At 42.4% G+C, this 13,749-nt stretch overlaps 1 protein-coding gene across 1 annotated transcript in view; it reads left to right on the forward strand.

The window, feature by feature from the left end:
• Positions 1 to 11,159, forward strand: part of CERS1 (ceramide synthase 1) — a 95,965-nt gene extending 84,806 nt beyond the window's left edge. The window contains exons 6-7 of the mRNA XM_068271279.1: positions 8,371 to 8,516; positions 10,870 to 11,159. Of these exons, the coding sequence (XP_068127380.1) occupies positions 8,371 to 8,516; positions 10,870 to 10,912 (189 nt within the window). The 3' untranslated portion in view covers positions 10,913 to 11,159. The remainder of the gene's footprint in view (positions 1 to 8,370; positions 8,517 to 10,869) is intronic.
• Positions 11,160 to 13,749: the final 2,590 nt, after the last annotated feature.

Below are 13,749 nucleotides of genomic sequence, written 5' to 3' on the forward strand. Positions count from 1 at the left end.
AGGCCATCCTCTTACAGACATATTGATAATTCAGAAGGATTCATAAACTCTGATGCATGAATGTATGTACATCATCTGTATGGGCAAAGGAATAACATTAATTAAAATAATATGTTTAAATAAATATCAGCTGTTCAGCTTTGTTGATGGAGACATTATAGTCAGTGACTCTCTGCAGCTGGAGCTTATATAAAAATGCTGAGCTGCCAGTATCCTGGCTCCTTCTGGTCTCCTCACAGCTGATGAATGTGGTTAGAGGAAGGACATGCTATATCTACATTCAATGAAGGCTTTTCATTTCTCACACTGAAAGCCCCTTTTAAAAAAAGAATTGTTTGGGGTTTTTTTTAGCATAGGCATGTATATATGTATGAAGCATTTGAACAGTGTATATTTTACACAGGCTATAAATATGGCTTTATGCAACATTATTATTCTTTGCAAACCTCTACTTGATATCAAATGGCATCTAGAAGGTTTACAGCTGCAGCATACTTAGTCTATTTTTTTAAGTGTTATGTCCACAATATTCATTGAATATGGTTAGTTACTGCTGTTGTAGCTTGTAATAAACACTTCATTAGATAATATTACCCGTTACCCATAAATTGCTTCATTTAAGTAGCAGGTTGACTGAGAGGCAGATGAAAGTATCAAAGAACAAAGTAGTTTGTATTCTGCGCTGGCTGTTTAGCATTACGCTGTAGTTTGGCTATGCAGTTTGAGATAGATCAGTGTTTCAGCACCGGATGCCAAAATCACTGTCACACAGCCAAAGCAGGTGGTTGAGCCCAGTACCTACTTCCAAACAAATGATGCCCAGGCCACCTGCCTCAAGCTCAGAGTGCTGACAGCACGGCAGACAAAGAATGCAGGCTTTATGCTACATTCACAAAGCTTCTTACAGAAGTAGAACCATTCCTGTAATATGTAGGCATTATTCACCAGGGGATATTTTTAATGTTTTCTATGAGGAAAAGTGTAAACGTGTGGTTATACTTAAAGGGAACTTGAGGTGAGAGACATATGGAGGCATATTTATTTCCTTTTAAACAATGCGCATTGCTTGGCTATCCTGCTGATCTACTGCCTCTAAAACTTTTAGCCATAGACCCTGAAAAAGCATGCTGATCAGATGTTTCTGACTGACATTTGACTGTATTTGCCATATGCTAGTTTCAGGTGTGTGATTCAGACACTACTGATGTATGAAAGATCAGCAGGACTGCCAGGCAACTGGTATTATTTAAAAGGAAGTAAATATGCCATCCTCCATATGTAACTAACCTTGGTTTACCTTTAAAATAATTTGTACGGATGAGAAAGATCCAGAGTGCCAGGTCATTTTATGCAAGCGCATTGTTCCCCTCCTTACTTCGCCCACCAGAAGCTGCTCCATCGTGCACCGTGCTGTCAACCCTCCTCCTATCCCCATAAAGACAGTACACATCTCTCTAATATATAGCAGAGCAGCACATTTGTACAGTGCTCTTTCCCCACACTGTCACCCGCAGGATCCAGCTTGATACTGACAGGCAATACAAATTATAGGTATGTACGCTCCTCAGTTCTGCTCCCATGTTCATCTGTTTCTGATTAAGTCCTAATGTGGATAATCTCATTGGCCCTTATTCAATTCTCTTCTTATCCTACGTTTTCTACTAGTAGATAATTTTTCATCATCTGTTTAAAATAACTTTTCAGCACTCAAAAAGTAGCAAAAGTAGATGATAGAGTATTTTCTTGCTTGCTGTTGAGGCATTTTATTGATAAGGTGTAAAAATATAACCTAGGAGGAAACTTAGGAGAGAAACTGAATGGAATAAAAGGGCCCCTGGTTTTAAAGCAGGACCATAAGTAACAGCTGCCTTTGCATTAACGTGCCCATAAACTGAACAATTTTTCCTTCAAATTCGATCTTTGGACTTTTTTGTGAGAGGGCGTCCTTGATGGCTTTGAAATGTTTTCACGGCACCTCTAGGCAAAAACAACTACCTGAAATGCTGTTATAACCCTTATTAGGCAGCACCCCTCTCCAAATAGTCAATGACTAACCACCTCTCACCCTCCCCAGCAGCTACCACCCTCAAAATAATGACCCCCGCATTAGTAGGCAATACCCCCTCCAAATAGTAATTAGCTCCCCATCAGGTAGCATTTCCCTAGAAATAATAAGTGACCCCCCGATTAGCCAGCATCCACCACTCCAGTCAGACAGTGAGGTAGCATTCCCCCCATTATGCAGTATCCCCCTGTTTGAACATGAAAAGGATAAAGACTCAATCACGTAAAGACAGACTTATAGCTTTCCATATACATGCAGGTTTGTGGCGCTGACATCTCTGCACATGATTGCACTTTGAGGCATTTTCTCAGGCTGAATTGGTGGTATCTCTTCAGTGTTGCATGAGGACAAGTAAACCTACATTTACATCAACCAGCTAATATCATTGTTAAATATGGATTTGATAGAGCTGCACATTTCAAATAAGGCTGTGATTTACAGAGAAGGCTTTGTTTCTTTTCACATTCTACATTAACAAAGGCTGCGTTGTCATGTGCTGAATGTCAGTTTTAGCATGTGGGATACATAAGCTGCATATTACAGTACAGCAGGAGAAGAATGTGCATATCACCAGTGTTTCAAAGCTTTTAAAGTTTCACTTTCCTTTCTTATTTTTAGTTAGGCACGGTTCACACTGGGATTAAAACCGATCCTATAGCGGAACTAAACTGACAAGATCCAAACGGATGTCAATGGATCCTATGTTAATCGATAGGATCTGTTCACATTGCTCTGTTAAAACAGATCTGTTTGCCCCGTTTCGTCGAATGGACCGTAAGTTTGGGGTGGGAGTGATTTTTCCAGATCAACAGAAAACTGATCTGTTCTATGGATTAGTTTTTCCATGGATCAGTTTTTCAACCATGCCGGTGTGAACCTATTTCTACAGTATGTGCATCATATTTCTCAGCATTTTATGTAATCACCAAACAGAGTTTACAGTTGCTGTTAGTAAAGGCAGTTTTCTCATAGTCATTATCAGGCAGTGTGTGACTAAATTATGAAATAATGTTGTTCATAGTGAGGGCTATATAGCTCTACACACTTCATTTTAATACCTGAGACCTCTACTATTTTAAACGGCATCTGACAAGATAAAAATAGGAGAGCTGACTTGTTTAGAAGCCAATGGTTCTCTGATTAATTGATAGATTGGATTCTAATCTTATGACTGCTGCACACACTAGACCTGATTAAGGCCTAATTTCTACAAGCAGCTCAGCACGGGGAGTGGACATGTTGCCCCCTCTATTGCAGTTGCCATGTTCAGATGTGACATGAGATGTTTTTACGCCATTGGGTAACGCCGCCACATACCAAAATTGACACACAATTGTTACCAAACGTGCTATTTGGCTGCATGTAATTGCAGCTAATTGCTGCTTGTGGTTGGCAGCTTGGCGGTTCAACTGTTCGACAAACATGCAGTTTGGTCATCCGTAGAAAAAAGGCCTTACTCATTTTCTCCAGGGCAGTGAGTGTGGTTTCAGAGTGAGTGTGGTCATGTAACTGCATTGCCTCAACAACTGATTCACTGACCTTTCATGTGGTTCTGATGTGACCCAAGTAAGGGTTTCTAACAGGTGCCACCTAATAGCAAACCCTTTTTAATATATCCATGCCAGATTTGCTGAATCACATTCTCCAGTGGTCGTCCGGCCAGAGGAACTTAAGTAAATCAGCATTTCCTCTCTATATGAACATGGTCCTGCCCTGCAGTAGTCTGTATTTACATGGGATCAAGTTGTTGGCCCTGTTATTTTCCCCAGATATGGTTATATGGTGCACTCATTTATTTACCAACAAAACAAAATAGAAGATGGCACACAGGAAGGCTTCTTCAAGTAAGCTGTATTGTGATCATACAGTTACAGAGTATTAGAACACAACATGTTTCAGGCAACTCCCTTCGTCAGGTGTGCCACTGTCGTTTATTCACCACTCATTCTCTGTAGTATGGGACAGGTTCCTAAGCAATAAGTGCTGTAATAAAATGTGCTTCACTAGGAGCTGATGATGCTTTTCTGGTTTGGGAGGTTCTGCAGAATGGTTTGAGTTGCTCTGACAGTCCTGCTGACATCAGCTATGTCACTATTTTATCTCAGTCTTTCAGGGAAAGTATATAAATCTATCTGAGTGAAATCTTGAAAACCGTTGATTTTCCTTCTTTCGCTTTGGCAGCAGAATGTTTTGAGTCTGAGAAAAGAACAAGGTCAGAGTGTGCTGCAGTCCTGTTCCTGCAGTATCATTCTATCCTTGCTGCTGCTAGTGGTGTGCTGCTTCCCTGCAGTCTCACTGCACCTCAGAAGAGATCCAGAATATTCCTCACACAATACCTCCAGCAACAAAAACTTACATTTGTTCCGTTCATCATCAATTCTTGACAAAACCAGTCACACTGATATAAAGACAGTGCAGATATGAGTTGGTATCAACCTGTTAGGCTCTAAACCTTTCCCTATTTACAGGCCGATCCAGACACTCCCTCTGTTCATAGTGGCTAATTTTGGCACCTCCATGTGCCTGCTAATTTGGGTGAGGCATAGGGCGGTATAGCGGCACTCAGTGTATAATTTGGCACCAGTATATGGACACTGAAAAATAGGATCAGTTATATGAGAGAATACAACATTAAACCTACTATTTTAGCTTTTAAAAACAAAATAAAACTCTTATATTCTAAAAAAAAGTCATTTTCAGGAATAGAAGGATTTTTATCGCATCATTTTTTTTTTTCACCATGGGCTTCCTTTAACATGAACTCTCCCCCAACCCATAGGAGTATGGTGCGTGTACCTATGAATCGGCCATTGGGAGATTTGCACGCAGGGTAAAGCTGATAAATGGCTTACCCTGCTCCTGCACTAGTCCTGGCGGTGGGAATTACTATTCCTCCTCCAGGCCCCCATGGATAGTGGGGAAAGATGTAATTCGGCTCCCAGCTATTGCTGGCGGCTGAATTACAGTGTTTTTGTAGTAATTTGTGCTCCATCTTTTGACGGCGCCCAAATCACTCACTGAGCGCAGCTATAGCTGTAATTCCTATTACAGCCTATAGTGGCCCCAACTGTGTTTAAATCTCTTGCACTGTTTTTACAGAGCTTGTGTGGTGCTACTACAACAAAGTGATTGAAAACCTCGTGAAAAGATATGATAAATACTTACATAAAGGAGTGTGATTGTGTGCGGAAATAATCATAAGTTACATTGTGTCTAAAATAAATTGTTACCTTAATTCAATTATCAGAGCCAGGTTTTCATCACTGAAATATATTAAGCAGCACATTTTTCAGCAGTTTGTCTCTAATTAACAGATAAAAATATTGCATTTAGGAGGAACTGTAGCCATTTAGGGTAGGGTTGGTTTGCATGCTCTGATTACCAGACGAAACTCAGAGACGAAAAGGTACAGACGCCCAAAAGTTATAAAAAGAGCTAAACTGGTTAAAAAAAGGATAATGTTGGCTTATCTCAAAATGAAAAACATTAACCAATGTTTGGAACAACATTATTACACAAAAAGAAGAGCCTGATGCAATTCAAGGTGATAAGTAGCTTTCACATACGAGCTACTTATTCCCTGGACACCGCACGAGGATTACCGACAAATCCTATTGTCAGTTTCACTTGTGCGATGCACGATCATTAGGGAGCATTACTCAGGCAAAAGCCTGAGCGATGCGATGATCTCATATTCCGGGCAATGGGGGGAGCGAGGTTTTGCACTGTGGTGCCGTTTTTTAGCACCACAGCATTGTCCTTCAGCACCACAGCAAGGCACTGCAGCACCACGGTACTACTGCCTTTCTCCCCCAGGAGATGCCCGTGCACCTATCACCAGGGTCGGACTGGGACACCAAGGGCCCACCAAGGAAGTTTGAGCCTGAGCCCCCCCCCCCCCCCCCCCCTATCACCCCACGGACCCCCCCCCCCCCCCCCCGATCACCCCAAGGACCCCCGCATTTTAGGCTCACATACACATGTACTCTAGAAATTTTGCATGATTATGGTAGGGAATAGATTGTGAGCACTTCTGAGGACATTCTCCAATAAGGACAAGTCCACATGCGGCGCGCGTGGTGTGCTGTGGCAAAAATAGATGGGTGTCACCACGCACTGGAACATGGGCGTGGTCATGATGGCTCATGGGCAGACTTAAAAATACACAAAATAAGTAGCGGTGTTATTCACAGAGATTAGGTCCGACCAGATACATTTTAGATAAAAATAATCAAGTAGTTACATGCCTCATGATAATTCATTAATTCATCAAGTAGTCAAATGGCAGCAGATTTCCCGACAAAATGCAATCAGATTGGCGGCAGATTTCCACACAAAATGCTATCAGATTGGCGGCAGATTTCCCAACAAAATACAATCACATTGGCGGCAGATATCCCCACAAATGCAATCAGATTGGTGGCAGATTTCCCCACAAAATACAATCAGATTGGTGGCAGATATCCCCACAAAATGCAATCAGATTGGCGGCAGATTTCCCAACAAAATACAATCATATTGGCGGCAGATATCCCCAAAAAATGCAATTAGATTGGCAGCAGATATCCCCACAAAATGCAATTAGATTGGCAGCAGATAACCCCACAAAATGCAATCAGATTGGCGGCAAATATCCCCAGAAAGGCAGGTCCCCAGTTAGTGGAGGCTCCCATGCTGGAAGGGGGAGCAGTGGGCACACAGCGGCAGAGAGGGGGGGGAAGCCTCCCCCCTCCCTCACCTAGGGGCCCCCCCTTCCGCGCTCCCCCCAGTTAGGTAGGAAGGTCTGACAGTGTCCCCATGCTGGAAGGGGGGGCAGTGGGCCCCCCCTCCCTCACCTAGGACCCCCCTTCCGCGCGCCCCCTCCACTTACCGAGAGAAGAGCTCTGCATGCTGCTGCTGGTCTCCGTCTCCTGCACTGCACTGTCCAATCACGCTTTCACAGGAAGTACTGTGTGAGTGTGATTGGATAGTGTCAGTGCAGAAGACCAGACCAGCGGCACGCAGAGCTATCACTCTCGGTAAGCCGTTCCGCTGGCTAGCTGCAATTCTGGAGTGGCGGGGAGCGCGGAAGGGGGGGGGACTAGGTGAGGGAGGGGGGGAGGCTTCCCCCTCCCCCCCCACCGCTCTGTGCCCACTTTCCCACCTTCCGGCGCTGTGCCCCCCTCCTTCTCAGCTCTGGGGCCCCCAGGAGGCGGGGCAGCCGGGGCCCACCGATGGAAAAATCGGTGGTTCAGTGGCTCATTCCGAGCCTACCTATCACGAGAGCCTGCACTTATTGCCGAACATTCGCTGCCCCTTGCTGCAACTTGTGTCGCTGTAATTGACTTTGAGCCCCGGAAAAGCATTTATGAAGCTCCCACCAGGGCTCCCCATTGGTCCACTGTCTGTACCAATGAAAATCTTCATTGGTCCAGACCATGGATCAATGCGGAGCCCCGGCGGGAGCTTCAACTATGCTTTGCTGGGGCTCAAAGTCAATTAAAGTGACGGGAGAGGTGGCGGATGTTTATGATGTTTAGGGTCGGGTACCTGGCTCAATCGCGGGGGGGGGGGGGGGGGGGGGGGGAGGGTGTTGTCGCTGCGCGGACGGACAGATGGGGAGCTCTAAGGATCTCCTTAGTAAAGGAGACTCCCAGATGCAGCGGCTTAAGCAGGTTTAAGCTAACGCTCATGTCTGACGGGCAGGTTGTAAAGAACTTGCTGGGCAATAAAATCGCCCAAGGGAGTTTTTTAACACCCTGCCTAGGGCTAAGTGCATTTGAATCGTCATCTGATGGTTGCTGGCGAGTCTGACAATTGCATCAAGCCCATCGTGTTTCTCAGTATCACAAGCACTTCCTCAGGTCAATGTAAGTGCCAGACAAGACAGAAAGACTCTGTATGAAACTGAATGGGTTCAAAATAATTTTCTCACTGAGAGATACAATTTGCACCATCTGTATTTTTCCTTTGGTCCTCTGAGCCCATTATTCCAACTGTGACCTGTTATGCAGGTGAAGGCATTTTCTTTTCTTCAGAGAGCCAGTTGTTCCTCCCGTCTCTTGTGTTGGTACTGGGCTGCTGCAAAAAAATCTGCTTCCTCACACTGCGAATGCAGTTGGGAAGTTTCTTAGTAGTCATCTTCCTGTAAGCAGGTCATACACCTCAGAAGTATAATATTACCGCCCCCCGTCTGAAAAAAGACAAACCTTTAGCAGCATCAACTTCTTATATCAAATTATTTTCTTATAGCAGCTACAAGTCGAAATATATTCATGCAAGTATTTTGCTTTTGGCTCAGTATTTGCTTCTGTTTTCTCCCTCAGTACATTGTGATGTTTGTCGTTAAAGTGATAACAGGCCAAGTCAAAGAAGTGAATGATGTCCGGGAATATGACATTTCTGAAAACCAGAAAGTAAAAGTCTCAGATGATACTAAAACATTGCGACACAAGAACACAGTGAACAACAAGTAAGTAAAAAGATCCTGACATTCAGCTGGTAGTTTAATAGATACAATTATATTGCTGTAACAATGAAAGAAAGGAAAATGTGTACGGTATTTTCATAGTACACAAAATGATTGTAATATAAATGGATCTTTGCGATGTAATAGTGTCTGTCCCAGGTGTTGCTGGGTTGCAAAAATGTTGCCAAGTGATTTCTGATTCTTTCCTCTGGTCCTTGGTCTGGTGCCTTCTTCTGATCTTATTATTGTTTTTTTTATAAGGCCTAGTCGGTGTAACCACAACCATTAATAGTGCTTGTATGCCAAGAGATGTGTACACACGCACAATTACTATTGCTTACAGGACTCAGTCTAGAGGCACGTTCTGTTGTGGAGGCGGTGGAGGTATGACGGTTTGGTACGCAGAGCAGAGGGAGTAAGCTTTGGCCTGCACCTGGATGACAATAATCCTGCAAGCAATATCTCTCGCCGACGCATTGGGGCTGCCATACACATGCTAAATTCATTACAGAGGTGGCCACAACCATCCTCCTCGGCCTAGAACCATCTAGTTCGTATACAAGGCTTTATTCTTTAGTTCTGTTATAATAGTTAGCCCAATGGTGTTGAATTCTACAAATACCGAGCTCGTGTTCCAGTGGTGGGAGTCCAAAAGACGGTCCTCTTCTGTATGGGTAGAGATTCTGTAGACTGTTAGGCCTGGGGCCCACTAGAGCGCTTTAAACTGCATGGAATCAACTCAAGTAGCTGTATACAACCAGAATATCATATATAAGCATGTGTATGTAAGATATAGCTTTATACAGTTCTGATCCAGTTCTGTATCAGGCCTGAAGAAGAAACTTAAACTTTTGAAAGCTTGCAAGGAAATCTTGTGCAGTTAGTCATAGAAGGTATTACCTTGTTCTTATCTTAATTGAACCATACAAACACATCACTAAGGGGTCTTGGGACCTCTCTTCTGATGTATTATAAAAAATGAAATTGCAGCTGAGAGTTTGTAAGTGACAGGCAGACCATGTGGGATGCACCACTGAGGGTCTTAATACCTTCTGTAGAGCCTCTGTGGTGGTCTGCAGGGGAAAGATTGTGAATAAGCTTTATTTGACAATTTTTCTTTTCCCTAACCATCAGTACACCCTTATTTGTATAATACATAGAACAAAAATTATTGGGACAAAACATCATTTTGTAATTTATGACTTAAATGGGGAGTTCTTTCAATAATCATAAATGCTTATTAAATAATTATGAAATTATTAGTTATAGTTTATAAGTTCTTGTGCTGGCAGCTTATTTAGGACACATGCCGTCTCTGCCCTCTATAAAGTCCTGCCAGCATTAAAGTGTATAGAAAAACTTCAGTGCTACTTTCTGTCAGTACCTCCACCAATCACCCATCAGAGTATCGGCTTATCGGAGTGATCGGAGTGATAACAGACCCAGATTATAAGGTCGAAACACAGGAGTGTCGCCACCAGGCCAACAGAAAAAATCCACCTCTCTTACAGCTCTTGTAACCTTCATATGTCTACAAAACAACCAGACACCCAGGATGGATATATGCAATATGCCATGTAGGGATGGACACAGTCACCTGGTCCACCATTTATCCCGACTGCACTGTACTTTATTTATTCACCGTTGCCACACTATACCACTCGAGAAGCCCTTGATGACGTGTATCGTGAAACCAGTAAAAGGAGAAGGCCTTGATGATGTGCATCGCGAAACAGGTAGGGTAGCAGCATTTAAGTGTACCTGATAGGAGAATTTTAAAAAATGTATACGTACCTGGGGCTTCCTCCAGCCCCCTTTAGGCGGATGGCTTCCTTGCTGTCCTCCCAGGTATGTATAATTTGTTTTTGTTCTCATCTCAGGTACACTTTAATGCTGGAAGGACTTAGAGGGCAGAGAGGGTATGTGAGCAGCTGTACATGGCAACGACATGAATTATTGGGTCAGTTAGCAGAGGATCGAGGCAGCCCGGGAGGACAGCGAGGGAGCCATGAAGGGGGCTGGAGGAAGCCCCAGGTAAATATATATTATTTTTTTTTTGTTCTCGTCTCAGGTTTCCTTTAAGCGCTTTGAGGATTCCTCCATATAAACTTAACACTTTAGCATAAACCATCATCTTCATAGCTCAAAATGAGCATTGGCAGCATAGCCATAAAAAAAAAAAGGTAAGCGTTGAAGATAATGTACACAAGCCACCACGTTCACTTCTGACAAAATACAGATGCATTGACATATTTATTGTGAATGAAAACTGTATGTACAACTCAATCCTTAGCTGCGTAATGGTTTTTTCCTGCATGTAATATAGTGACGTATGTTTTGTTTTCTCTTCATCTAGACAACACATAGTAAATGGCTTTGTAAAGAAAAAGAGAGCATAGCGGCCTACAGCAGTGTTCCTGCATTCACTCGTCCTGTGCTTTATCTCCGTCCAGTAAAGAGAGGTTTTCATCTTCACTGTCAAAACTGTGCTACAACCAATTGGATTATTTTTAATTAACTACTTACTGTATTGTCAGTTCTACAAAATAATTTACCCATCTTGAAACTAGAGTGTTAAACATGTTATCAACCATTAATACCGCTTTTATTTTTTGAGGCGCATATGCTGCAGGCTCTGATAAAATGTTACAGTATTTCTTAAGTATAACAAAATAAAAAATAAAGTATTTGTTTTTATTTATTACTCGCTGTATAAAGCTTTTATTACCAATATTCATTGGTTAAAAAATGTATATTGATATAACCTTGAACCTTGAAACAAACAAGTTAGCTGTGCTTATCCTACTCATACCATACTGTATAAAGGGGAAAGGGAGTTGCAAACGGGCATAGCCAAATCAAATGCAAATCAATAATGACCCTTACACACAAAGCCTACACTTATAGCATAGCACACAGAAATAAAAACAGCCAATTAAAATGGAGGATCGTATTTCTCTAAAAATGCTGCAGCATTCTCAAAATTAAGCCAATCCGCAATCATCAAGGTTCCCTCCTTAAGATTGGTCCCCTTATACCAGCATGTAAGCAGACAATTCATGCATTCAACTTTAAATGTACGTGGAGAGGAACTGAGGTTTTAACCTTTTATGTAGAAAATGTAGAACTTCCTCTCTGTCGTAAAAGATTAGCCACAGCATGATAAACTTCATGGACAATGGAAGTCCTAACAAAATTAAATTTTGAACTCGGTTTCACTTGGCAGGGAGCATTGAAGGGGTTAAGCCTCCGTGTTTACTGTATGGGTAGAGAGCATGGCATAGTGGTGATCCTGCACTTTGTTCACTACTGCTCATAAGAACTAATTAGACACTTTCATCTGGCTAAACATGCACATGAACTCAGAGCAGTGGATTTCTTCAGTAACTGTATGTGGAATAAAGACTTTTCATTGTGTGCTCTGCAAGAGTTCTGTTCCACTTTAAATAAAGGGATCCCTCACATATATGCATCCGATGGTTAGGCACGCAATGTAATTTTATTTCTCAAATCTTACTACAAATAATTTATGAATGAATAACACAGAAATAAAACACTAAGGAGAGACGTTTTGTGTGACTCTGAAGACAGCGCCACAAAAGAAATAAAAATCTGCAATGCGATTACTTTAATGTGAGGATGAAATCACACAGACATTGGCATGCAGAAACAAATAATTGAATCTGCCTGAAGTTCTCAATTATACCTGATACAGTAACTATCCTAAATGTATTATTGGGCTCGGGGCCCTTCTTTCATCTGACCTCGATTGCAAGTATGGGGGAAGGAGGTGCGGTCTGCACTTACTGAGCTCATCAACATTGAATTTCTCTTGGATCCAAACTTCTTCTATCAATAATAGTGGTGGTCATGTCTAGGACAATTCATAGAGAAGCATGTGATTTGTTTGAACAGGTGGTAGATTTTCAAAGCTCTGATTTGCTACAATTACTTCCTGCTTTAGCACATGAACTTGACTAGTAAATCAGAAGCTTACATATCTATCACCTGACCACACTGATCACATGCTTCTCCATGAGTTCTCCTTGACATGGCCATCACTAACTATCAATAGTTAGCTTTTGACATATTAGCTAATATGGCTTTTGACATATGTTAGTCTAGACACAGCAGTTATTACAAACTGGAGAAATACGCCCTTTGAATCCCTACTGGGGACAAGCCTACTCTGATACATGCCATTACATGTTAACTACTCCTGGTGATTGGCTTGTTTTTTTATACTAAGTAAGTCCAGGTCACCCTTAAGGCGACGAATACTCCCTATTTTGGGAAGTCTGGATGAATATGGTGAAGGCTATGTTGAGGCTTGTTTTGTATCATTTTTCAATCACCAATAAAACATACCTATAAAAAAAATGGAATCTGTTAACTTTAGTACAGTACAGGATGGTATTAAGACTTGTATGTATCTCCTGGAATTGCATCAGGCCCCTGCGATGTGGCAATGGGAGAGATTTATCATGGTCCCTACAGAAGCACTTGTCATACAGCAATTATACTATCAAGCTTGATCTGTAACTCTTCTCCCTGCTGAAAATGTGCTCGAATCACTTATTTTTGTATGTGTTTCTGGCCTGCTTCCTTTTGCAAATTGGTCTCTGTGGACAACAGCTGCATTCACTGCCAAGTCAGAGACAGTTTATGGGAGGTCAGTTGCTACATAACACAAAAGTATTTAGGGCTCATTCACACTAGTCAGTGAGTTGAAACGCATGCATAAAAAAATGTATGATTGGGTTTGTAAGTTGCTGTGCATTTCCATGAGTTTTAGCTCATTGTTGAAGTGCACTGCACAGCAACTCACTGTTGTAGTGTGGATAATAAAATGATATGTTCCCATGTAAAATGCACACTTTGCAGTGAGTCAAAACTGGGAGTCAAAACTCACTGCAACTCACATAGGCTATCATTCATAGAAGTGCTGTCGGTAAATGAAATCCGTGCGGGGAAACACCGCTGTCGGTATTTTAGCCTTCTGGGTGGTCATTCATAAAAATGTTGCCTGTTGCGGTAGGAGTGCGGAGATATCCCGCTGTAGGCTGTCGGTAGGCATGCGGAAATAGGAGAAGCTGGCCGAGTCCCTCCATGCGGTGTTCTCTCTGCTGCTGCTTGGGAGGTCTGTCCCATTCACTTACATATACTCCGCATGCCTATCGCTACATCCAGGGGAGCGGTAATCCCTGTCCACATACCGCCTGCGTTAGTTTTTATG

The sequence above is a fragment of the Hyperolius riggenbachi genome, chromosome 1, assembly GCF_040937935.1.
Source record: "Hyperolius riggenbachi isolate aHypRig1 chromosome 1, aHypRig1.pri, whole genome shotgun sequence".
NCBI lineage: Eukaryota > Metazoa > Chordata > Amphibia > Anura > Hyperoliidae > Hyperolius > Hyperolius riggenbachi.